Source organism: Lepidochelys kempii, chromosome 1 (genome assembly GCF_965140265.1).
Source record: "Lepidochelys kempii isolate rLepKem1 chromosome 1, rLepKem1.hap2, whole genome shotgun sequence".
In the NCBI taxonomy this organism is placed as follows: Eukaryota; Metazoa; Chordata; order Testudines; family Cheloniidae; genus Lepidochelys; species Lepidochelys kempii.
In genome coordinates this window covers 281,022,959-281,049,292 of record NC_133256.1, presented here as the reverse complement: position 1 = coordinate 281,049,292, position 26,334 = coordinate 281,022,959, and the positions used below count along the sequence as shown (strand labels likewise).

General features: G+C 41.4%; 1 protein-coding gene across 3 annotated transcripts in view; it reads left to right on the top strand.

The window, feature by feature from the left end:
* ZDHHC17 (zDHHC palmitoyltransferase 17) overlaps nt 1-26,334 on the top strand; it is a 128,662-nt gene that overhangs the window by 78,518 nt on the left and 23,810 nt on the right. For all 3 annotated transcript variants that reach the window (XM_073327711.1, XM_073327710.1, XM_073327709.1), the window contains 2 exons: nt 5,641-5,743; nt 21,869-21,991. In XM_073327711.1, the coding sequence (XP_073183812.1) occupies nt 5,641-5,743; nt 21,869-21,991 (226 nt within the window). The remainder of the gene's footprint in view (nt 1-5,640; nt 5,744-21,868; nt 21,992-26,334) is intronic.

The following is a 26,334-nucleotide window of genomic DNA, read 5'->3' as shown; positions in this document are numbered from 1 at the left end:
TCTTGGACTGGAGGTGCCAATCCCACAAGTGTGAATACACAGAGGCGACACTCTCAAAGAACAGCAGTTACTGGTAAGTAACCTCTCTTTTTAAAAACAAACTTAAATAACAGTAAGGATATGATCTGTTGTTGTTTGCAGTGTTACTGTAGCCATGTTGGTCCCAAGATATTAGAGAGACAAGAGTGTGAGTTAGGTAATATCTTTTATTGGACCAACTTCTGTTGGTGAGACAAGCTTGTCTCTTAATAAAAGATATTGCCTCACCCACCTTGTCTTTCTAGTGAGAATATGAGACAAACTGAGAAGAAAAGCAAGATAATGCATGGATAACAGTTGACTAGAAGAGAAACGTAATTGTGTAAATCCAAGATGTAGTACAAGTTTCTTTCTCCCATTCTGGGTAAAGGAGAGGTAATGAAGAATAGTCTCTTAGCTATTGGAGGGTGGGTATTAACTGCTGACAGAAATGTTTTGGTGATAAAGTGGTGGTCAGACAGCAATATAGTGGAACAGAAGCTGGGATTGTTCTTACTGGATGTCTTGGTAAACAGGTGAGTGAGCTTGCGGGAGTAGGCTGGTGGATATGTGAAAGAGTTAGGTTGAAAGGGTATGAGAATTGGTGATTGGGTTAAAGTTAAAACCAGGTGTATACCAAACTATTATTATTATTATTATTATATTTTTCTTTGCCTTTTTATATAATTATCAGTGGTTCTTCTATACTGTAAGAAGAAAAGTTAATGTGTTCTGTAATATTAATGCTGCCATACTATATGTTTCACAGGCACTTAAAATGATGGGAAATTGCAACTAGAATTAATTAATCCAAATAATTATAAGGGTTTTTTTTCTTTAGACTTATATTATTTTGTTAGTTTTCAGGTTAAATACAGATTTTATACACCAATTTTGTCTCAATACCACAGAGCAAACAGGTTACCAAATTAAAACAGAAAACTCTCAGTGTAAATTTTGGGTACGGAATACCTTTAAATTTGAAGTCCTTACATTCTATTGATTCGTTATAATTGTAATATTATTAAATTAACCTCTTTGTATTTAGCTTCCTTGTTTGTTTTTTAAGGAAAGAATATTTTATTGGATGGCTACAATATAATATTACTGCTAGAATATTTATCTGATTCCTGTGGTGGTGATTTCTCTGTGTCTAGATAAACTTACATAGCATTCTAAATTCTTAACCTAAAAACAAACTCCCAGATCAATCTGTAAGTATGTATTCAGGAAAGTTTAGCAAATGCATGTGTAGCTTGTTTTCCTAAGAAAGATGTTTGGAAGCCCTTTCAGTCTGCCCTGTAGATAGTTTGTAGGACACGTACTGTGCTAGATATATTTAGCATTCATATAATAATTACTTATGGAAAAAGTAGTTTTTACTTTTCACAGTTACCACTTCAGTAAGTTTCTGATTGTCTCCAAAGTTGCCTTTGAGAGTTATAGTGTTCCTCAGTCTAGTGTCTGTTTTATTTCTGTGTCAGAACTCTGATTGAAGCATGCTAATTTCAAGAGGAAAGCCTCAGAGCAGTTTACAAACTGATTATAAAGCACCCCAGAAGTAAATTTTTGAAAAAAACTAAAAGCTAATTTTCCTTTTAATCATAAAGCAAGATTCTTCTAAAGATGGGTGTCTCCACCAGAGAATCCCCTTGGTGTAAATGTGTGATGTAGATGAGGGCTAAGTTCCCTCTAAGCTGCGTGGCCGCTCAGCAATCTATCAAGTGCCACGCACTTCAGGTGCCCCTCCTGCCACTAACGCACTGCTCCTGCCTCTGCGTTGCAGCCCCTGGCCAGCTGCTCACAGGAACCTCCCGCTTGCTTCGCAGAGTGGGGAAGTAGGAGGGGGGCACTGATGTCAGGGTGTCCCCCCGTCCTGTACCCCATCTCCACAGAGCTGGGGGACAGGACACAACAGGGCTCAGGAGTGGGACGGAGAGAGCTTGCTGGTAGCTGCTGCTGTGTCTGAACAAGCAGGCTTCAGCCTGGTGAGTGTCAATCTACGTAAAGGGGCAAGCCTCTCTCTCACACACACTCACACAGAGTCTGTGTGTGTGTGTCTCTCTCTCTCATCTCCCAACACATACTTGTGGTGGTGGTGGTGGTACTTGTTGATACTGTTTTCAAAGCGTGCTTTTTTAGTTTTTTGACTGATCTGTGCATTTCATAATTTTTAGTTCTCTCTTATGCTTAAATTTAATTGTTTGAATAGTGAGTTATAAAATGCCTAACCTGTCCTGGCTGGAGTAATTATCCCCATAGTAACTTTTTAAAAATATATATTATATCTAGGTATTTTGTTTCTACTGGTGGCACACATCTGCACATTACCTCAATATAGTGCACATAACCAAATTCATTCTGCATGTGGATGGAAAAAAAATTAGAGGGAACATTGGATGAGGGTGACTATTTTATGTAGGTATGATGGAAGGCAGGATGTGGGAAGGTTGTTTAAGTTGTTCAGTGTTGTGGAGAGGAACCTTGAGGTGTGTCCTTGAATGGCCCGCTTCCCAGTGATTGACCTATTCTGTGACAGGTAGGCTCAATTTTTTTCATTAAAACGTAAGAATGGCCATACTGGGTCAGACCAAAGGTCCATCTAGCCCAGTATCCCGTCATCTGACAGTGGCCAATGCCAGGTGCCCCAGGGGGAATGAACAGAACAGGTAATTATCAAATGATCTATCCCGTCGCCCATTCCCAGCTTCTGGCAAACAGAGGCTAGGGATACCATTCCTGCCCATCCTGGCAAATAGCCATCAATGGACCTATCCTCCATGAATTTATCTAGTTCTTTTTTGAACCCTGTTATAGTCTTGGCCTTCACAATGTTCTCTGGCAAAGAGTTCCAAATGTTGACTGTGCATTGTGTGAAGAAATACTTCCTTTTATTTGTTTTAAGCCTACTGCATATTTATTTCATTTGGTGACCCCTAGTTCTTGTGGTATGAGAAGGAGTAAATAACACTTCCTTATTTACTTTCTCCACACCAGTCATGATTTTATAGACCTCTGTCATATCCCCCCTTAGTCATCTCTTTTTCCAAGCTGAAAAGTCCCAGTCTTATTAATCTCTCCTCATATGGAAGCTGTTTAATGCCCCTAATTATTTTTGTGCCCTTTTCTGAACCTTTTCCAATTCCGATGTATCTTTTTTGAGATGGGGCAACCACATCTGCATGCAGTATTCAAGATGTGGGCCTTCCATGCATTTATATAGAGGCAATATGATATTTTCTGTCTTACTATCTATCCCTTTCTTAATGATTCCCAATATTCTGTTAGCTTTTTTGACTACCGCTGCACATTGAGAGGATGTTTTCAGAGAACTATTCACAATGACTCTGAGATCTCTTTCTTGAGTGGTAACAGCTAATTTAGACTCCATCATTTTATATGTATCGTTGAGATTGTTTTTAATGGTAAATGTTTTCATAGGTATTCTTAGCTGGAACTCAGGACAGCTCTTGAGAATTAGCTGGCTTATATGCAGTGTTTAAGTTTCTTTTTGGCTTAATTGAAGAACTAGCTTCCTGTCATAGAAATAAGTGAATTAAATGAAATGGAAAACTGACTCTACTGTTTTCCTTCTGATAATGTTTCTGTGAAGAATCTCTGTCTGAAGCTGTAATGAGAGAAAAGCAAGAGATAGGAGAAAACAGGCATTTTTGTTGTAACTACAGACTGAGGAAAACAAGGCATATATATTTCCTTTTTTAGATCTTTTTTAAAAAATATATTTTGTGTTGTATGGTTTTCTTGAACACTCTGACATTGGAATCTCTTGTGTAAATGTAATTCACAACTTCTGTCCATTCTCTTGGCTAGGAATTCACTTCAAACTCTATTAAAATAACCGCAATGTGAATATTGCTGAGTGAGCACTTTAGCAGTGATTTCTAACTGCTGTCAGCATGTGGCTTTAGAGTAAACATTTGTTAAGACTTCTCCATTTCATCAACAGTTCTAAAATGGTGTAATGTCAGTGGCATATGAAGTATTGTATTATAATCTAAGCATGTTATCCTACTAAAAATATTTTGAGTCACTGATTAAGGCAACATGACACTTGTGTGAGCAACTTTAAAATAATCAATTCAAAGATTTTTGTTGATTACACAGAAGACTGAATGCCTTTTCTTTGTTTTGTTGTTGTTGTTTCTGTGGTAAAAAGTGAAGAGCCTGATCACTGATTACACATGTAATTTATAAGATTCAGGTGGCTAACTGATAAGTCTCCAAATATAATTGTAAATGGGGAGTCATCATTGAGCGGGTATGTTTTCTAGTGGGGTCCCGTGGGAATCAGTTTTTGGCCTTATGTTGTTTAACATTTTTATCGGTGACTGGGACGAAAACATAAAATCATCACTGTTAAAGTTTGCAGGTAACACACAAATTGGAGGAGTGGTAAATAATGAGAACAGGTCATTGGTAAGATGGGCACAAGCAAACAATACATATTTTAATATGTCTAAATATGAATATATAAATAAAAAGTATAAAGATAAATATATGTCTCTAGAAACACAGAATACAGGCCATACTTGCATGATAGAGGACTCTATCCTTGGAAGCAGTGACTCTGAAAAAAAAATTAGGGGGTTGTGGTGGTTAATCAGCTGAACATGAGCTGACAGTGCGATTCTCTGGCCAAAAGGGCTAATACAGTCCTTGGATGCATAAACAGGAATCTCAAGTAGAAGCAGAGGTTATTTTACCTCTGTATTTGTCATTGGTGGAACCCTGGCTGGAATATTGTGTCCCGTTCTGGTGCCCACAATTCAAGGAGGATGTTGATATATTGGAGAGGGTTGAGAGAGTAGCCATGAGAATGATTAAAGGATTAGAAAACATGCCTTATAGTAGTAGACTCCAAGAGCTCTATCTATTTAGCTTAACAGCGAGAAGATTAAGAGGTGACTTGGCCATAGTCCATCAGTACCAACATGGGGAAAAATATTTGATAATGAGCTCTTGCATCTAGCAGATAAAGATATAGCACAATCCAGTGGCTGGAACTTCAGACTGGAAATAAGGCATACATTTTAAACAGTGAGGAAAAGTTCTATGACCTCTGTTATGTACAAGGTCAGACTAAATGATCACAGTGGTCTCTTCAGGTCTTGGAATCCATTAATAGGAAATGATATGATGTCTATGAACATAGAGGAGAATGGGGTAATTGAGTCCAACTCAATGCAGATTGAGTCCAACCATTAATATCTTATTTTAGACTAGGTTTAAAATTGTTTTTTTAAGAGTTTATGTATTGACCTAGGGATAGCATAAAACGTTAACATTATGTTTGATTAAAGATTCATATCAGCCCCGCTTCCCTTGTGTCTTATATTACACCATAGTTACCCCTTTGACCATCTGAGGAGTGACATTAACTGACTCTCATCCATCCTTCTGCATCAGGGCATCTTGAAAAATGGGACTTCTACAGACTCTGAGGACCTCCAGAAGCAAAATCTTTTACTAACAGTATTGGGAGATCTAATTCTTATTTAATGTATTACATTAAAAGGAGGTTTTTCATGTGTACTGATACTGAATTTAAATTATGTACAAAAGAACATACTATATGATGACATCACTTCTGTTGTTTTACAGATCATTCTTTGATCACTCAATGCATAGTGCACTGCCTCTTGGAATATACCTGGCAACTAAATTCTGGATGTATGTGACATGGTTTTTCTGGTTTTGGAATGATATCCTTTTTCATTTTAGTGATTTGTATATGTTTAACGTCAGTGCTGAGTTCTAAATATGACCTCAAAAGTAAAGAATGAATAGTAATTTTAAAAATAACTACAACCGTTTAAAATTCTTAATGCTTAATTGGTTTTATTAAAATAGAACTTTACTATGCCATAGTAATCAAAACTCTTAATGGTTATTTTTGTACTGCTTTAAAATTACATTATTGCTTTATACCAGTAACAATGTTTTCCTCAAACCTTTTCCTTAAAAATGTCTATCCAAACTTTCTCTGTGTTTTTTTCATTTCTTTAGCAGAGAAATGCAAGTGGCTGTATAGACATGTCAAGGCCATATGTTGCCAAAAAGGTTATAATTACATGAACTCACCGTGACCTATAGTCTTTAAACTTCAGTAGCATATATGCTTTTCCTAGGATAAATAGATAACTTCATTTTCACTGTTCACTCATATTTATCACTTCTGGCATTTTTACTGGCAGTGCAGCCATAACTAGCTATTCCTAAGTAGTTTGCAAGTTCCATTTTATATGGACTTAAAAAATGTGTTAAATAAAATATTTCAAACAGCTTATGAAACTAAATAGAATATATTCTACGAAAATAATTAGAATTGCTGGGATTTGACAACATCACATCTTTATAAATATTAGCCACTGGACAGAACATATAACTAGATCTGCCTAGACATAAACTTGCCATGTTCAGAAAGAAAGTAGAAATTGAGTCAGATTTCATCAAAAATTCAGTTTACCATATTAATTGAGTTAAATTTCTGTTCTACTTTCTCTGGGATCACACATTTTAATAATATTTTATCATTTGAACAAAGAATCAACCAACACATTGTATTAACTCCTGTTTAATTTTTACTTAATGTTCCTAGTTTTAAGTATTTTTAAGTGAATGTAATGCTTATGAAAGATATTGGCTCGACAATCCAATATCACTGCAGTCACTGATATACCTTTGATTACCACTGCTTTTTCATGATTAAAGAGTGATCTGTTACTCCTAGATACTATTTAAGCCCAACTTTGAAGTTAAAAAGTAGTGTTGCAAATTTTGTTTTTCTTTTTGGGTCTTTCATGTCTCTTAGGATGTAAACATACAAGTTTGAGTGCCACTGTGCCTAAAAACTTTGAGAATCTTGTTTAAAAAGTGTTGTCTAACATAATCAGTCAAAGATATATAACATTAAGTTCTTCTTTGATTGATGGTCCCTACTGGATTGCACTGAGGGTTTACACATCTAAACCACACATCTGGAGCTGGAGATTTTTTAAGTACTAGTGTCTGTTGGTCTGTGCATGTGCCCTTGGCTCCCTCATGGTTTCATCCGAGGTGATAAAGGGCAAGGCAGGCAGACTGTGTCTCCAGTTCCTTCTCACCGCCTCATCGTCTGGGTTGGAACTATTAGTGTCCTCTTACATGTGACATACTTAAAAAATATACAGTTCATAATTTTACCATTTTTATTGTTTTTATAGTAATCTTTAGTAGTTTGATAGTTTTAGGAGCAGGATTGGGGCTCCTTTTTGGGGGTAGTTTTAGCAAGGAAGATCAATACTTCCTCTACTGCTTGAGAGAAGCCCACATTTCATCCAGGTGCAGTATCTGCCAGCCCTTTCCAAGTCATACCTGAGAATGCCAGACTCTCCAATATGGAAGCACCTCGTGGAAGTCACTATGAGACCTCATTCGGACCCTGGCCAAGCAACCTCCCTCTCCCCCCGATATATTGGTTTGAGGTTGCCAGGAGTGCACCTCTAATTACAAAGTCTGAGGCAGGCACCAACGGTGCCACCATTGTGGTCCCTGCGCCAGGGCCTAGTCAGGAGGTAAGGTTATAAGTCTTCCTCTAAGCCTAAGAAGGGAGAGACTCCTTCCATGAGTTCCAGTCATAGGGATGGAGTGCCCTAAAGCACGCAAACACAGAAAGAAGCCACATAAATTGATGGATCCACTGGTATCAAGTGGAACCAGCACACACATCAGCATCCCTCAGGGTCAGAGAATCATCCACTCTGGGTAAGACTGTTGCTCCAGTTCCAGGGACTTGACTCCGGGGAGGTTGGGAGAAGTGCCAGAGCTCCAATCAGGTTTGCCCTAGAGAGCCAAGGTCTCCACACCTTCTGGGGCCCTCTACTTCCAGGGAGATATTATCTCTGGCACCAGACATGCCATGTTTGAGGCATTGCTCGACCCCCCACTCTGACGGTGTGCACAATTCTGCCGATTCCACCAGTGAACCAGCCTCTGAGGGTATGTCTACACTACGGAATAAGGTCGAATTTATAGAAGTCGGTTTTTTAGAAATTGATTTTATATATTCGAGTGTGTGTGTCCCCACAGAAAATGCTCTAAGTGCATTAACTCGGCGGAGTGCTTCCACAGTACCGAGGCTAGAGTCGACTTCCGGAGCGTTGCACTGTGGATAGCTATCCCACAATTCCCGCAGTCTCCGCTGCCCATTGGAATTCTGGGTTGAGATCCCAATGCCTGATGGGGCTAAAACATTATTGCGGGTGGTTCTGGGTACATATCATCAGGCCCCCCTTTCCTCCCTCCCTCCGTGAAAGCAAGGGCAGACAATCGTTTCGCGCCTTTTTTCCTGAGTTACCTGTGCAGATGCCATAGCACGGCAAGCATGGAGCCCGCTCAGGTAACCGTCACCGTATGTCTCCTGGGTGCTGGCAGACTCGGTACGGCATTGCTACACAGTAGCAGCAACCCATTGCCTTCTGGCAGCAGACGGTGCAATACGACTGGTAGCCGTCCTCGTCATGTCCGAGGTGCTCCTGGCCACGTCGGCTGGGAGCGCCTGGGCAGACATGGGCGCAGGGACTAAATTTGGAGTGACTTGACCAGGTCATTCTCTTTAGTCCTGCAGTCAGTCCTCTTGAACCGTCTTATGGTGAGCAGGCAGGCGATACGGATTGCTAGCAGTCGTACTGTACCATCTTCTGCCAGGCAGGCAAGAGATGAGGATGGCTAGCAGTCGTATTGTACCATCTTCTGCCGAGCAGCCATGAGATGTGGATGGCATGCAGTCCTTCTGCACCGTCTGCTGCCAGCCAAAGATGTAAAAGATAGATGGAGTGGATCAAAACAAGAAATAGACCAGATTTGTTTTGTATTTATTTGCCGCCTCCCCCGTCTAGGGGACTCATTCCTCTGGGTCACACTGCAGTCACTCACAGAGAAGGTGCAGTGAGGTAAATCTAGCCATGTATCAATCAGAGGCCAGGCTAACCTCCTTGTTCCAATAAGAACAATAACTTAGGTGCACCATTTCTTATTGGAACCCTTCATGAAGTCCTGCCTGAAATACTCCTTGATGTAAAGCCACCCCCTTTGTTGATTTTAGTTCCCTGAAGCCAACCCTGTAAGCCGTGTCGTCAGTCGCCCCTCCCTCCGTCAGAGCAATGGCAGACAATCGTTCCGCGCCTTTTTTCTATGCGGACGCCACACCAAGGCAAGCATGGAGGCCGCTCAGCTCACTTTGGCAATTAGGAGCACATTAAACACCACACGAATTATCCAGCAGTATATGCAGCACCAGAACTTGGCAAAGCGATACCGAGCGAGGAGGCAATGTCAGCACGGTCATGTGAGTGATCAGGGCATGGACACAGATTTCTCTGAAAGCATGGGCCCTGCCAATGCATGCATCATGGTGCTAATGGGGCAGGTTCATGCTGTGGAACGCCAATTCTGGGCTTGGGAAACAAGCACAGACTGGTGGGACCGCATAGTGTTGCAGGTCTGGGACGATTCCCAGTGGCTGCGAAACTTTCGCATGCGTAAGGGCACTTTCATGGAACTTTGTGACTTGCTTTCCCCTGCCCTGAGGCGCATGAATACCAAGATGAGAGCAGCCCTCACAGTTGAGAAGCGAGTGGCGATAGCCCTGTGGAAGCTTGCAATGCCAGACAGCTACCGGTCAGTTGGAAATCAATTTGGAGTGGGCAAATCTACTGTGGGGGCTGCTGTGATGCAAGTAGCCCACGCAATCAAAGATCTGCTGATATCAAGGGTAGTGACCCTGGGAAATGTGCAGGTCATAGTGGATGGCTTTGCTGCAATGGGATTTCCTAACTGTGGTGGGGCCATAGACGGAACCCATATCCCTATCTTGGCACCGGAGCACCAAGCCGCCAAGTACATAAACCGCAAGGGGTACTTTTCAATAGTGCTGCAAGCTCTGGTGGATCACAAGGGACGTTTCACCAACATCAACGTGGGATGGCCGGGAAAGGTACATGACGCTCGCATCTTCAGGAACTCTGGTCTGTTTCAAAAGCTGCAGGAAGGGACTTTATTCCCAGACCAGAAAATAACTGTTGGGGATGTTGAAATGCCTATATGTATCCTTGGGGACCCAGCCTACCCCTTAATGCCATGGCTCATGAAGCCGTACACAGGCAGCCTGGACAGTAGTCAGGAGCTGTTCAACTACAGGCTGAGCAAGTGCAGAATGGTGGTAGAATGTGCATTTGGACGTTTAAAGGCGCGCTGGCGCAGTTTACTGACTCACTTAGACCTCAGCGAAACCAGTATTCCCACTGTTATTACTGCTTGCTGTGTGCTCCACAATATCTGTGAGAGTAAGGGGGAGACGTTTATGGTGGGGTGGGAGGTTGAGGCAAATCGCCTGGCTGCTGGTTACGCGCAGCCAGACACCAGGGCGGTTAGAAGAGCACAGGAGGGCGCGGTATGCATCAGAGAAGCTTTGAAAACCAGTTTCATGACTGGCCAGGCTACGGTGTGAAAGTTCTGTTCGTTTCTCCTTGATGAAACCCACCGCCCCTTGGTTCACTCTACTTCCCTGTAAGCTAACCACCCTCCCCTCCTACCTTCGATCACCGCTTGCAGAGGCAATAAAGTCATTGTTGCTTCACATTCATGCAGTCTTTATTCATTCATCACACAAATAGGGGGATGACTACCAAGGTAGCCCAGGAAGGGTGGTGGAGGAGGGAAGGAAAATGCCACACAGCACTTCAAAAGTTTACAACTTTAAAATTTATTGAATGCCAGCCTTCTTTTTTTTTGGGCAATCCTGTGTGGCGGAGTGGCTGGTTGGCCGATAGCCCCCCCACCGCGTTCTTGGGCGTCTGGGCGTGGAGGCTATGGAACTTGGGGAAGAGGGCGGTTGGTTACACAGGGGCTGTAGTGGCAGTCTGTGTTCCAGCTGCCTTTGCTGCAGCTCAACCATACACTGGAGCATACTGGTTTGATCCTCCAGCAGCCTCAGCATTGAATCCTGCCTCCTCTCATCACGCTGCCGCCACATTTGAGCTTCAGCCCTGTCTTCAGCCCGCCACCTCTCCTCCCGGTCATTTTGTGCTTTCCTGCACTGTGACATTATTTGCCTCCACGCATTCGTCTGTGCTCTGTGGGAGGACAGCATGAGCTCGGAGAACATTTCATCTCGAGTGCGTTTTTTTTTTTCTTTCTAAGCTTCACTAGCCTCTGGGAAGGAGAAGATCCTGTGATCATTGAAACACATGCAGCTGGTGGAGAAAAAAAAAGGGACAGCGGTATTTAAAAAGACACATTTTATAAAACAGTGGCTACACTCTTTCAGGGTAAACCTTGCTGTTAACATTACATACATAGCACGTATGCTTTCATTACAAGGTCGCATTTTGCCTCCCCCCACCGCGTGGCTACCCCCTCAACCCTCCCCCCTCCCCGTGGCTAACAGCGGGGAACATTTCTGTTTAGCCACAGGCAAACAGCCCAGCAGGAATGGGCTCCTCTGAGTGTCCCCTGAAGAAAAGCACTCTATTTCAACCAGGTGACCATTAATTATATCTCACTCTCCTGAGGATAACACAGATAAAGAACAGATTTTGAACACCAGCAAACATACACTGCAATGCTTTGTTGTACAATGATTCCCAAGTACGTGTTACTGGCCTGGAGTGGTAAAGTGTCCTAACATGAAGGACGCAATAAGGCTGCCCTCCCCAGAAACCTTTTGCAAAGGCTTTGGGAGTACATCCAGGAGAGCCATGAATGCCAGGGCAAAGTAATCCTTTCACATGCTTGCTTTTAAACCATGTTTAGTATTTTAAAAGGTACACTCACCGGAGGTCCCTTCTCCACCTGCTGGGTCCAGGAGGCAGCCTTGAGTGGGTTCGGGTGGTACTGGCTCCAGGTCCAGGGTGAGAAACAGTTCCTGGCTGTCGGGAAAACCGGTTTCTCCGCTTGCTTGCTGTGAGCTATCTACAACCTCATCATCATCATGTTCTTCGTCCCCAAAACCTGCTTCCGTATTGCCTCCATCTCCATTGAAGGAGTCAAACAACACTGCTGGGGTAGTGGTGGCTGAACCCCCTAAAATGGCATGTTTGGGCTCTGACCCGGAGCGGCCATTCGCCTCTCTGGTTTTCTGGTAGGCTTGCCTCAGCTCCTTCAGTTTCACGCGGCACTGCTTCGGGTCCCTGTTATGACCTCTGTCCTTCATGCCCTGGGAGATTTTGACAAAGGTTTTGGCATTTTGAAAACTGGAACGGAGTTCTGATAGCATGGATTCCTCTCCCCATACAGCGATCAGATCCCGTACCTCCCGTTCGGTCCATGCTGGAGCTCTTTTGCGATTCTGGGACTCCATCATGGTCACCTGCAGCTTGCCACACTGGCCAAACAGGAAATGAGATTCAAAAGTTTGCAGTTCTTTTTCTGTCTACCTGGCCAGTGCATCTTAGTTGAGTGTGCTGTCCAGAATGGTCACAATGGAGCACTCTGGGATAGCTCCCGGAGGCCAATACCGTCGAATTGTGTCCACAGTACTCCAAAATCGAGCTGGCAAGGCCGATTTAAGCGCTAATCCACTTGTCAGGGGTGGAGTAAGGAAATCGATTTTAAGAGCCCTTTAAGTCAAATTAAAGGGCTTCATCGTGTGGACGGGGGCAGGTTTACATCGATTTAATGCTGCTAAATTCGACCTAAAGTCCTAGTGTAGACCAGGGCTGAGTTTTCGTGCTTGGAGGACTTGAATGAAAGTCAGGGGGCATCCATCTTTTCCTGCCACTACGAGTACCAACGGAGGCTTTCTACATTGTGGCAGTATCCTCCACTCCAGCTGCTGCAGAGCCACTGGTTTCCTGTGCCATAAGGCCCTCCTCAGCACCCTCCGGATCCATTGTGCTGGCCCTATTGTGGATCCCCGTGAATACTCCCACTGCAGTACCCACGTGCGGGTACTGGACTATGCCAAAAATCCAGGCTTTAAAAATCTGCTCCTCCTGCCTACGTTCCTTCTAGGTCAGCAAGCAAGATCAATACTGCCTCTACTGTTTCAACCACAGCCATCCTCCATGATGTGCTGCCTCAGAATATATGTAGAGTGGACACATGGAGTTCAGTGCATACCTTTGCCACACATTATGCCTTGGTGCAGAACTCTGCGACAGATGCCTCATTCAGCACAGTGTCCTACGCTCAACTGTTCTCGTCCTTGCACCCTCTTCTGGCTTAGATACTGCTTGTTAATCACCCTCAGTGGAATACAATGGGGTCATCACTCGAAGAAGAAGAGGAGGAGGTTACTTACCTGTAGCTGGAGGTTCTTCGATATGTGTGGTCCCTATCTGTATTCCACTTCCCACACTCCTTCCCTCTGCTGTGGATCTGTTGGATTTGCGGTAGAGAAGGAACTGGAGACGCGGTCAGTCTTCCCCAGCTTTTATCACCTTGGTATGCACCCGTGAGGTGAGCCACAGGTGCATGTGTGGATCAATGAACACTATTACAAGAAAAATCTCTGGCTCAGGATGCATGGTGCATATCCATAAACCCTCAGTAGAATACAGATAAAGACCACGCATCTCAAAGAACCTCCGATTACAGATAAGTAACCTCCTCATCTATAAGTGTAGAAATTAAACATCTAGTATAAAAAGTAGTGAGAAGAATGAATGCTGGATATTAGAGTGTTTGGGGCAAATTATTTTACCTCAGAACACATGCTGAGAATCCGCAATGGATGATCTGTGTAACAGAAGCAGTCCTGAACCAAATAGAAAATGTTTGTGCAAACCAAGGGAAAGAGAATTTTAGGTCTGTTTTTTCTGATGATTGTACTAAATAACTGGCTGTAGTATCATGTGGCTATGTTATGAAAACGGAAGCAGACGTGTAGATTAAATCCTCTTTAAAGCAAATGAATGCACATCAGCTGGATAATGTTGCTTTATGCAATTTGATGACTCTCATTTCCAGATACAATATGGAAAAGAATGAAGGCTACACACTAAAATTTTAAGCACAATGCACATTCTATAAAGTTATAGAAGGCTCTTTGATTTGTATCTGAAAATCATGATGAACTGTCTTGCATTCAGCACCATTACTAAAAAAAACACCTCTATGAAATGATATGCTGCACATAGTATCTTTGTTCCCCTTTCCCCTGCAAAACTTATCAATTTAAAGAGAAATTTCAGGTCCCTTTCTTTGTCAAGTTAAAATACACAAATGGGAATGCCTTTTCATATCAGTGGAGAAATTTAACTACAAACTTCTTTTGGCCTGGAATTAACTTGGCTCACATTCTGTAAGCTGCTTTAAGTTATAAATCTTGCATTGTATAAAAGAGAGGCTAGAAAATATCTAAAATCAGTTGCATGCTATGTCTATACAGAGAAAAATGATACTATGAACAGTTTAGTTTATGAAATGCAGATATCCTGGAAAATTATTCCTATAAAAGAGCATTTTGATATTTGTTAGGGATTTGCAAATATCTTACTCAGCTGTATTTGAGAAGAGATTGCACAAACAGCTTTATTATTCATACACTACTGTATATCCTGTATTTTTACAACAGATATGGGGTCAAATTCCACTTGTAAACACACAAAAGACACAGTGGGACACATGGAGCCATTTTCAATTACTGCTGGGGGGTATATGTCTCCCTCTTAGCTGTTGTTTTGTATATCCATCACTCATCAATAGGGGAACGTGTTCCAATTCACATCCGTCCCAAGCCGCATATCCACCATTTGCAGTAAGTTGTAAACGACGGATGTGCGGATTGGGACTGATGTGGATTGGGACTGATGTAAATTGGAACACGTTCCCCTATTGATGAGCGACAGCTATGTGTAGTCATGGGTGGGCCGCAGTTCACCTACTTAACATCCAGGCCCACCCCTCCCCAGTTCCGGCTCTGCTCCCGCTTCAGCGCTTGCCCCACACCGCCCGCCCAGCACTCCAGTTGAGGAGCGGGGTCGGGGCACCGGGGCTTGCCTAGCTCCGGCGCTCCAGTCGCGGAGTGGGGTCTGGCTGGAGCGCGGAGCGGGGCAAGCCCCTGCACCCTGATCCCACTCCCCTCCCAGTAGGAGTGCCAGGCAGAGTTGGGCAAGCCTCGAGCACTGCGGGGTGGGGGAGGCAGAGCAGGTGGTGGTGTGGGGGTGCATTTTTACGCCTTCCCCCCATTTTTCCGGGAGCCCCTGGCCAGATCACTCCTACCCCTCCGGCTGTCACCCGAGTGTCCCATTCTGCCTATACCACTGTTCTACCAGCAGGTCCCCGGTATATGTCATTTCGGTATCCGTCGCCCTTCTCAAGAACACAACCCCGACGTATACTGGGGACCTGCTGTATCACATATTACTATCATAATGTACTTTCAGGTAAATTACTTTTAAATTATTTCAGTTCATTTCCACAGAAATAAACATAGATTTTGTTTGCATTGTGTGATCACTCCCACCACTTAGAGCCACATCAGACAGGGATTGTAACAAACAAATCAGTTTAAGATACAACAGAAAGCCTAATGTGTGAAACCTTGTGATTTAGCTAAGTTGCTTCACTTTTCACGTGACTACCCTGGAATTGCAGAAAATCAGCTGTTAATCTTAAAGTTTTTAAATATTTGTCATGATATTCAGTTTCTTAACTCACTGGCTTCTGAAGTAGAAAGTTGTATTACCTTAACTGGACGTTGAATTGTGTATACTGAATTGTTATCTATATAAATAAGAGTGCTTATTATTAAACATATCTGGACTGTTAAATGTTACTTTATAACACTTTCAGAAATGAACATAAATTTAAAGTAGAACAGATCATGAAAACTAAACAGATCTTGAGATCATTAGATAGAAGGCAATATGGAAATGCAAAGTATTATTTTTACTTAATATTATTGCTTTGAAAGTCCCCATAAAGCAACTTGATGTGTAATGAATCCTTTTGGAAGTGTTTTTGAGTAAAATGACTTGCCAGATTCATTTAATGAAAACTGCCACAACGAGGAATTTCATCAGATATCACTTTACCGACACTACAGAGAATAAAGAAATATTGTGCTCTGCTCTAAGTAATCATGTAAAGCTGTAAAAATATAAAGATTCTTACTCTGACCACAGTTCTCTGTCTTATGCTACAAAAATAAAGCAGGCATGTAATTTCTTTTTTTCAATAAAGCTATAGGGCAATTTGCCAGAAGAACTAGAATGAATTTGGCATCTTATTACAAAGACTTCTAACTTAAAATTATCAATTAAATTATGACAGCTTACAGAATTCAGTCTCTCAACTAGGTTGTCACAAAACACTCATCCCTAATGAAAAAATACTAATAGTAACTTAGTTTTCACAATGTCACTTTTGAATACAATGAGGTTGTTGCAAAGGCTTATGGGGCACTTACCTTTAAATGTCAAAATGACTCTTAATGATCTACAACTTTAACTTTTTAAAAATCAATATAATACTAGCTAAAAAAGAAAAGGAGTGGCACCTTAGAGACTAACCAATTTAGTTGAGCATAAGCTTTTGTGAGCTACAGCTCACTCCATCGGATGCATTCAGTGGAATACATCCGATGAAGTGAGCTCAAATAGATTGATTTGTCTCTAAGGTGCCACTATTACTCTTTTTCTTTTTGTGAATACAGACTAACACGGCTGCTACTCTGAAACCTATAATACTATCTAGTTTCTTGTGTTTACTATGTTTATTTGCCAGTGAATGTTCTTACTCGGCATGTAATTCCCAAGTAAAGATCTAACAAGTAAACAACTAAAGAAAAACCAAAAGGAAACCTGTAAGGAGAGGGAAACAAATCTGAGATGGTTTAGTGTCTAAGGATTCTGCATTTTGGCTCTTATTTGCCAAAAATTGAACATGATGCTATCTGGCTTCCAAACAACAGATGAGTTTCATTTTCCACCATATATTGATCTTACACTTCATGTGTGCACCCTACTAAGCAGTTAGTCTTGCTTCACCAATCTGAAAGAATTAGGAACAATATTAAGTCTATTTCAAGAAATGCTGCTTGAAAACCCTTTTGTTTATACAGCAGATCTGCCTTTCTAGTATAATTTTTACTCGCAAGTCAAAAAAACAAATCAATGGCAATCACTAGTCCAATTAAAAACTGACTACATTATATCATTTTTATGCCTTTCTTCACCTTTGATATCCCCTCATGTTATAATGGTTGAATGTCGGATTTTGAGAAGCAGATAAGGGAGTTAGGCATAAACTTTCGTTCACGTTCAATGGGAGTTAGACCTCTAGCTCCCTTAGATGCTTTTGAAATTCCCTCCCTAAATTTCTACTAGTTGGCCAGTTAATGCTGATAGCTGAACAGATAAGACGATCATAGTTTTTTTAAATAAAACTTTACAAAATGAAGTAATCACACATACATACAGTCAAAATTATAGAGACAAATCCAAGAAAAGAACAAAGGAAGACTTACATTCAAAAAGACAAAGAGGCTACTAGTTATGGAAGTGTAGATTTGAGACCTGTTGAGTAATTGGATTTCTTCAGAATGCTCTGGGGGAGTGTCCTGATATGTCGGTGTTTATATACATACACTTACGTACACACACTCTCTCTTTCTCTCCCCCCTCTGGCCCCCTCCTTCAATGTACAGCTCTGGTTCCAACCAATATTTTGCTTGATATGTAGTTATAAATTAACAGCAATTTGTGTGTAATTGAAGCCACTAAATAGGTTGCAGTTTTGGATCGAACTTAGCTAATCAAATATTCACATCACCATTTATGTATTCTGTCACTTAAATGGGACAATAATAATTGTTCAGACTGCTCTGATAATTACAGTGAAAGGTGTTACTTTGTAGTAAGGTAATAAATGGGTCATGGATTTTTGCACTTTGTCTCACACAGTGAAAACCGGGAAGTGTCTTGGTTAAGTTCATTTTAGTATTTTGCTTTAGGGTTAAGACCTAAATATTTCTGGAACCCTTTACTGCATAGAAAGTTGCCGAGTGGGAAATCTGCAGAGGGGCAGTTGCTGCCAACATTATACTTCAGCTTTGCAGCCACCCCTACAGCTGTGTACTTCTCTTTACTTGGGTCTGAGTAAGGAAAATATTAGGGCTGAAAAGTGAGGCCACAACTTTTGCTGGGCAGATAACAGAGTTTTGAGTTCATTGGGAGTTTTGAAAAATAAATAAAATAGTTTCAGCTTGATCCAAAAACAGTTGTTTAAATTTTTCAGTGCGTAGAAATTAAAAACAAAACAAATTAAAAAAAACGGTTAATCACAATGTTTTAATGTTACCAAAATGAAAAATTTCAACACAAAACTTTCTGGTAATGTCAAAAGGAAATGTTTAGTTTTAACCTGAAAAATTTCGTTTAGACTTTCAGGCATTTTGACGAAAGCAAACAAACAAAAGTGGCAGCAGGGAAGAGGTGGGTGGGGCCTCCCTTATAAGCTCCTTTAAAGAAAAGAAAAGAAAACAGCTTCCAGAGGGGAGAGTGAAAAAGCCCCATCTCACAATATCCCTTAGCACAGTGGCTAGGGCACTCTCCAGTGATGTGGGAATCCCAAGTTTAAATCCCTTTTCCTCATCAGTTTCAGTTAGTGTGTGGACTTGAACCTGAGTCTCCCTGCCTCCCAGAAGAGCATGTTAACCACTGGGCTAACTCTTTTATGGGGGGAAAGACACCATCTTTGTGAATCCTTTGCTTGCTGTGAAAATGTCTGTCTAAAAGTCCAAACAAAATTTTCATTTTGATATTAACAAAGCATTTTGACTCTTTTGGTTCCATCAAAATTAGTCCATGAACTTGACATGAATTCACAAATAGTTTGTAGACCTGAAACTGCATTTTCTGATAAATAAACTCTTCATCCAAAAAATTTCATCCCGCTCCAGCCATCAGTGCTTTGCCTCCAGGTAGAATGTCACCTATACTGTAGATGTTTCAAAGTGTCATGTATTTTTCCACATACACTGCAGGTGTCCGTAAAAGTTCTGTAAATTGCCATAGGTCTTCCTTGAAGTAAATTACTCTAATGTCCAGAGTGTGCCTGCCCTTTTCCCCAGGAGGCTTCTGAATTGCCTCTGTCAGCATAACCTTCCCCCACTCAGATTCTTCTTTGTTCACCTCACTTTTTTGCTCCCTGTTTTCATTTTCCCAAAATTCTCTGCTGAGATTTGACCTACTCCCATCCCCTTGTCATTCATCCATAATCCTACTGCCCCATTCAGCCTTCCTTTCAGTTGCAGTACGCATATGGCCTATTTTCTGTCTTCACGAGGATAGTTTCCCTATCAACGCTGCACTTATCTTATGGAGTCCTCCTAATAAAGGATAGCAAGGGAGGGGTTGAACTTTGCCATTTTATCTTAGAACTCTTAGGCCTGGTCTACACTACAGAGTTAGGTTGATGTAAGGCAACTTACATCCACCTAATTCTGTAAGTGTCTACACTAAAATGTCACTCCCACCGATGTAACTTGCCCACTACACTGACTTAATAACTCCACTTCCACAAGAGGCATAGAGTCAGTGTTGATGTAGTTAGGTTGATGCAGTGTCAGTGTAGATACTGCATTGCTTACGTTGATTGTTGCTGCCTTTCAAAAGCCGTCCCACAATGGCAAACACTTGTCAGATAAATTGGTGCAAGTGCTCCTGGTGAGAATGCACACCACAACCCAAGGAGCGTAGTGAGGACATGCCCAAGCGATTTAATTACTGTGGTGGCTACACGTCGCCATAACTTAGATTGACATAATTTTGTAGTATAGACATATCCTTAGACTCTGTCCATATAATCTGTGTGAGTGAAGGGTACACAGGGTGAGAGGAACATGCAGAAAAAAAATATCTCTGAGTTACTGCTTGTGGGACCCAGGTGCATGAGCAGTGTTTTGGTCACAGGAACATACTGTCCAAATTTTATACAGTAGATTTAATACAGTGGATTAAAAGTAAGGCCACAAATTGAAGGTTATAAAGCAATTTTACTGGACAGAAAATAAATTGTCATTGTATTTCTTTTTAGCAGTCTAGACGTGACATTTAGTAATTTGGAATGAATCGTAATTTTTTTCAGTTGTACCTTATTGTTCATAGCAGATGTCTGTTTAAGGGATTTTAAATAGAAGATGTTTCAGTTGTCCTGCTTTTTTATTGTTATGACACAAATATCAGTGAAAATAGTAAGTATTTTAGAGAAAATGTAAACCCTTAAAGCAATATAAATAAAGTGAACTTATTTTTGGCAAGAGCTAATTTCAAAAAATGCACTTAGCAAGAAACTGAGTTAGTAAAAAAAAGATTAAACTCAACTTTTAATCAGTAGAGATCAAATGCAGTGGGGCATATAGTAAGTTATGGTGTACATGGAGGTATGCTAGTTATACATTTACTAAAAAGAGCTTGTTCTATTCAAGCTTAATTAGTCTTTATAGTGAGCTAAAATGCTAAGAGGCTACTGTGAAGAGCACAATATTAAAAATTAAAATTAACTTATCAAACATTTTCAGTTACAGTTCAAATCTACAATGAGTGTCTTCCTTCAGAGAACCGAATCAGAGCAAGGAAGTTTGTTTAGAGTATGATAGGGTACAAGACATACAGAATTAATGAAATATACTTCATTTCAGCAAACAATTGTTTAAATACTGTGGGCTTGACTCTCAGAGTTTTCCATAAAATTCCTCACATAAAATTTTACAGATTATCAATGCATAAAATGTTCAGATGCCAATTTTAGTACATACAGCCATGTAAAACACTATGCTTATCAATCCATATTCAGGGTTTGATGCTGCAAAAATGTACATAAATAACAAACTTTACTCATATGGGTAGTCCCAATGACAACTGAAGTCAGTGGGACTTCACACATGAGTGACTTTACTCATGTACATGTTAGTCGGAATGGTACACTAACGTGCCAGATTTTTGGCTCCCTCAGAAGTGCTGTACTTCATGCTCATTATTGGGTATTACTAGGAAATCTGTTAATTCTATTATTTAAACCACTATAAAGCTGTGTATATTCTAGCATAGGAAACATTTTTAAACTAGTGGTTATTCCTTGTATTTGTATTGCTTTTGAATTTATAAACACTTTCAGGAATACTAAGAATTCTTATTTTATAGGTATTAGATTATATATTTTAAAATGGTTTTCATTGGTCTGAAATATGAGTATTTGCTTATAAGAGGATCATGTTTCAAACAGCACCCAAAAAACCCAACAGTTTTGCTTTTTCAATTATTTTGCTTTACACTGGGAGAGCTTTCAAATTAGTGTATAAATTCTGAGTTGAGTATCTTGGAAATGAGCATAGGTTGAGGGATTATGGCCATGTAACATCATTCTCTGTTAGACAATCCCTTATATGGTTAAAAGCATTCTTTTTGGTGATTTTACTGGAATTTTAAGACAATGAAAACATAAGCAGACAAATGAGCATCTTATAAATAGAACTTCTAGATGTTTACTGTAAAATTAGGAAATACTTTAAGGAGATAATATTATATGGAATTTAAATTAAAAACAAAGAACAGATAGGAATAACTGAATTATGATAATTCATATTTTAACATAGTGTAAATAGTTATGAACAGACAGTCAAACTGCCTTAAGAAAACTTCTACAGACTATAGAGTGCAATAGATGTCCTTAGGACACAATATTTTGTGCTTATTTTAAGTGTTGTTGATTTTGGCAACTTTTTAGAACAAAATGATTCTTGGTCATCTTATTTCAAGTTGACAGATGGTGTTAATTCAGCCCGGTTTGGTCTTTCTGTAATTTTTTTCATTTTGAACTTCTTTAGATTCCTTGACTTTAAACACATCTCAGTTTTCTCTTTATACATCTTCCATTCCTTGCCAATAGTGTTGCACTTTTCTACAATTTTGGAAAATCCTGGAAATCAGACCCAGGAATCATTAAAGCCACAGAAGAACAAAAGAAAAAGGTAAAAAATACGACAGACTTTTTTAGGAGGATGGGGAGAAAATACCATGTCCTTTTTGAAGGATGTTACCTGTGTGTTTCCAAATGTTGAGTCACTTGCTGTTTAGCACAGGGAAATAAGAGTAAATTGTTGTGAAACAAAAGCATAGCAATATCAAAAGGTTGATTCTGCATTTATCTTACACGTTCCCTTGTCTTTATTTGCAAGTAGTGTGCAGTTCTTGCTTTCTAAATTTAACATTCATGATGTTTTAATTCACAAAATAAAATTGTAGTTTAAATTTAATGAGATGGTAGTGTGTGTAAGTCTTTATATTAGGCTCAAAAAGTGAGGAGATGAGGTTAAAAGTGATGATAAATTAGGTAATCCAGATTTATTTATGGAAGCCTAAAAATCTGCTCTGTTCTATGTACGTTCTTGTACCTCTCTCATTGCAGTAGTACCTGAGTGCCTAATGTACTTAATTATGGGACTAACTTAATATTAGCTGTATACAGTGTTATAGCCATGTTGATCCTAGGATATTGAAGAGAGAAGTTGGGTGAGGAATATCTTTTATTGAACCAATTTCTGTTGGTGAAAGAGATGAACTTTCAAGCTCACACAGCTCTTCAGTTCTGGGAAATGTACTCAGTGTCACAGCTAAATATAAGGTTGAACATATTGTTTAGCATGAGTAGTTAACATATATTTCAAGGGACCATTAAGGTGAAGTGTCCAGTGAACACCTCTCCAGAAGAAAGGAGGGGAAAAAAGCTAGGGGCGGGAGGTAATCAACACCCCCCACAACATACCTATCAAGATCCATGCGTCTTACACATGCTAATCACAACATGTGGTGTACCTCACAATGCACTAAATGCACCAATAGCAACTATGTGGGTGAAACCCAGCCAATCACTATGCTCTTGAATGAACTCGCACAGAAAAATGACAAAAGCACTCTATCACCTGTGGATGACCAGTTTTCACAAAGAGATCACTCTATATCAGACCTCTCAGTCCCCATCCTCAAAGATGCACAGCACCTTCAAAAGACCAGCCTGGGAGCTTAAATTCATAACTTTGCTAAACGCTAAAAATCATGGACCGAGTAGAAGCACTGGATTTATGACATATTACAACAATCTATAACAGGAGTGGGCGATAATTTTCACAGGGGCCACTCCACAAATTTTGGTAAGTCGTCATGGGCCGCACATTTCTACTATATTAATGGAGGGGGCTTGGGGTCTGGGAGGGAATTTGGGTGCAGGAGGTAGCCTCGGGCCGGTGCAGAGTGTTGGGGTGCAGGAGAGGGTGAGGGGTGTGGACTCTGGAAGGGAGTTTGGTGCAGGAGGGGGCTCCAGGCTGAGGCAGGGGATTGGAGTGCAGGAGAGGATGCAGGGTCTGAGAGGGAGTTTGGGTGCAGGAGGGGATTCCGACCTGGGGCAGAGGAGAGGGAAGGGGGTTCAAGGTGCAGGTTCTGGCCGGGAGGTGCTTACCACAGGTGGCCCTCCCGGACCGCAGCTCAGCAGGCTGCCTGCATGCTGTGCCCCCACGCCACTCCTGGAAGTGGCTGCGGTCAGCTGCTGCTGGCACGTCTCTGCGTGCCCATTGGAGGGAGGGGGGCAGCAGGTCTCCATGCGCTCCAGTGCCCACAAGCACCATCCCCTGCAGTTTCTGGCCAATGGGAACTGTGAGGACGGTGCTGGGGGTAGGGGTAGCACACGAAGCCACCTCCTCCGCCTGCCAGAGGCGCACAGAGACATGCCAGCAGCAGCCGGCCACTTCCAGGAGTGGCATGGGGCCACGGCAGGCAAGCAGCCTGTCTGAGCCCCCACTGCACTGCGGGACTTTTAGCTGCCCAGAGTTTGCGAGGGAGCAGCCAAAGAGCCTGGCAGGCTGGACAGAAATGTTAGATGGGTCAGATCTGGCGCACGGGCTGTATTTTTCCCACCCCTGATCTATAACCCACTAACACCCGTCCCAGTTTTCCCCCTATTACTGGAGAGGTGTTAACTGGCCCCTTCACCTTGAATGATCTCGTGAAATACGTTTTAACTGTTTACGCTAAACAATCTGTTGCACCTTGTGTGTAGTTGTGACACTCATGCCTACGCTGCAGTTAGACACCCGCAGCTGGCCTGTACCAGCTGACTCAGGTTTAGGCCATATCTACTGAACCACTTATGTCAGCAAAACTTCTGATGCTCAGGGGTGTGAAAAAAACACGCCCCTGAGTGACAAGTTTCTCCAGCATAAGTGGTAGTGTGCCCAGCGCTGTGTCAGTGCGAGAGCTTCTCATGCCGACATAGCCACCACCACTCTTTGGAGGCGGTTTAATTATGTTGACAGGAGAGCTCTTTCCCGTCAGCATAAGTTCTCTAGTGTAGACATAGCCTAAGTAGATGTTCAATTGTGATGTAGACGTTTGGGTTCAGGCTGCAGCCCAAGCTCTTAGATTTTCCCACCTTGTAGGGTCCTAGAGCCAGGCTCCAGCCCAACCACAGACATCTACACCCCAATTAAACAGCCCCTTATTTCAAGTCCTAGGATCCTGAGTCAGCTGATAAGGGCCAGCCATCAGTGTCTAATTGCATTGTAGACATACCCTCTGAGTACATTTCCCAGTCCTCAAGAAGAGTTTTGTCTAAGCTTGAAAGCTTGCATCTCTCAGCAACAGAAGCTGGTTGAATAAAAGATATTACCTCACTCATCTTGTCTCTAATACTAGTCTATCCCACACACCTTCTGGGTGTGGTGTTCTGTCCCATCAAGTGGCACCAAGATCACTTAGAGATGAGTCTAAATGAGTCTGCTGCAGAGGCTCATGCACTAACCTCCAGAGGTCCCCAGTTTGATCCTGCCCGACGATGACTGGGGTCTGTCTGCGTTCTAAGTAGGGGCTCGTCCGGATTTCAACTGGGAAGTCTCTGAAGCTCAGGATGCGCTTCCTCACCTAAGGGAAGTATGTAACCCACACACCTCCTGGGTGTGGTGTTCTGTCCCATCTAGTGGCACCGAGACCACTTAGAGTTCAATGAGTCTGCTCTATAGCTGTAGCTAAAAAGCAGTTGTCTTTTAGTTCATGCTATAGAGGCTCATGCACTAAGCTCCAGAGGTCCCAGGTTCAATCCCGACGACCGGGGTCTTTCAGTGTTACACTAGCTGTCACTTTAAATGTCATTGCTTAAAGATTTTGCCAATTCTGTTTTAAAAATGAATAAAACTTACAAGTTACTGTAATTTAAATATACTACACCAATAAAGCTAGAGCTTCTACTGACAAAATATTGACTTCTGTTAGAGTTAAGCTTCTTCTTTGGTTCTGATGCTGAGATAGACATCTGAGATTAGCTTTCATTGGCATTTGAGAGTAATTCATCTTGGCATATAATTTATGACCAGATGCATTTATAATCTTTTACCATAATCATTTTCTGATACTCAAGCCCATTACTCTTAGCAGTTCTAACTTGCCCTTTTTTTAAATGAAGTTTTTGAGCAATCAAACCTAGGAATCCCAGTCTCCAGCATGCTATGCAACTCTCTGCAAATCACAGCGGAATGACATCAGGCTGCCTGGAATTATATATTTGTCCATGTGCTGAGTAGTAATCTCTGATGAGGTTGTGATTGGTTAGATTATTTTTGTTTACATGATAGATCAGTTGTTTCTTTAATATCAGTGAATGTGCAGATTCAGGCATACAGAACCGCTTTTCCGTTACTGTACATCCACCAAGTTGGATGCTGGTTTAGTCCAATCTAAGTACCATTCCTTCAGCAGGACTAAATAATTATGGTAAGTAGAATTTTAACACTTTGTCGAGTAGTAAGTAAGCCTCCTTGTGGCCTCAGGTCAGCAAACCACATAAACACAGGAGTCCCACTGAAGTCAATGGGACTGCTCACCTACTTCAAATTAAGCACATGCTTCAGTGCTTTGCTGAATCAGGGTCTAAAAAAATTAGCCAGCTTCCAGTCTTCTTCCATTAGGATTTTGTCATTGTGCTAATGTTATGGATTTTTTGATGCACACACTTTGCAACTAATTCAGCTCTAGAATGGACCATCATAAAAATGACCAGCTAAAATATTCTGGGCATTGTAGTAGTTTCCACACATTGCTTCGTAACTTACCTTAAAGTGAACCAAAGTCAGGGCACCAAATAATTTGTGCTTCCCCTCCCTGTTGAACAAATAGGCAAGGCAATCCAGCAGACCACGGTAAGTGTATCTGGAAATGCCAGCAACATCAGAGTTTCCAGATGTTTTTTCTTTTGACATGCTTGCCCTTTTCAGTGACGTATTTCTGCTTCCTAGACTAATTTGAAGTAGTTCAGGCAATTCCCACTTTC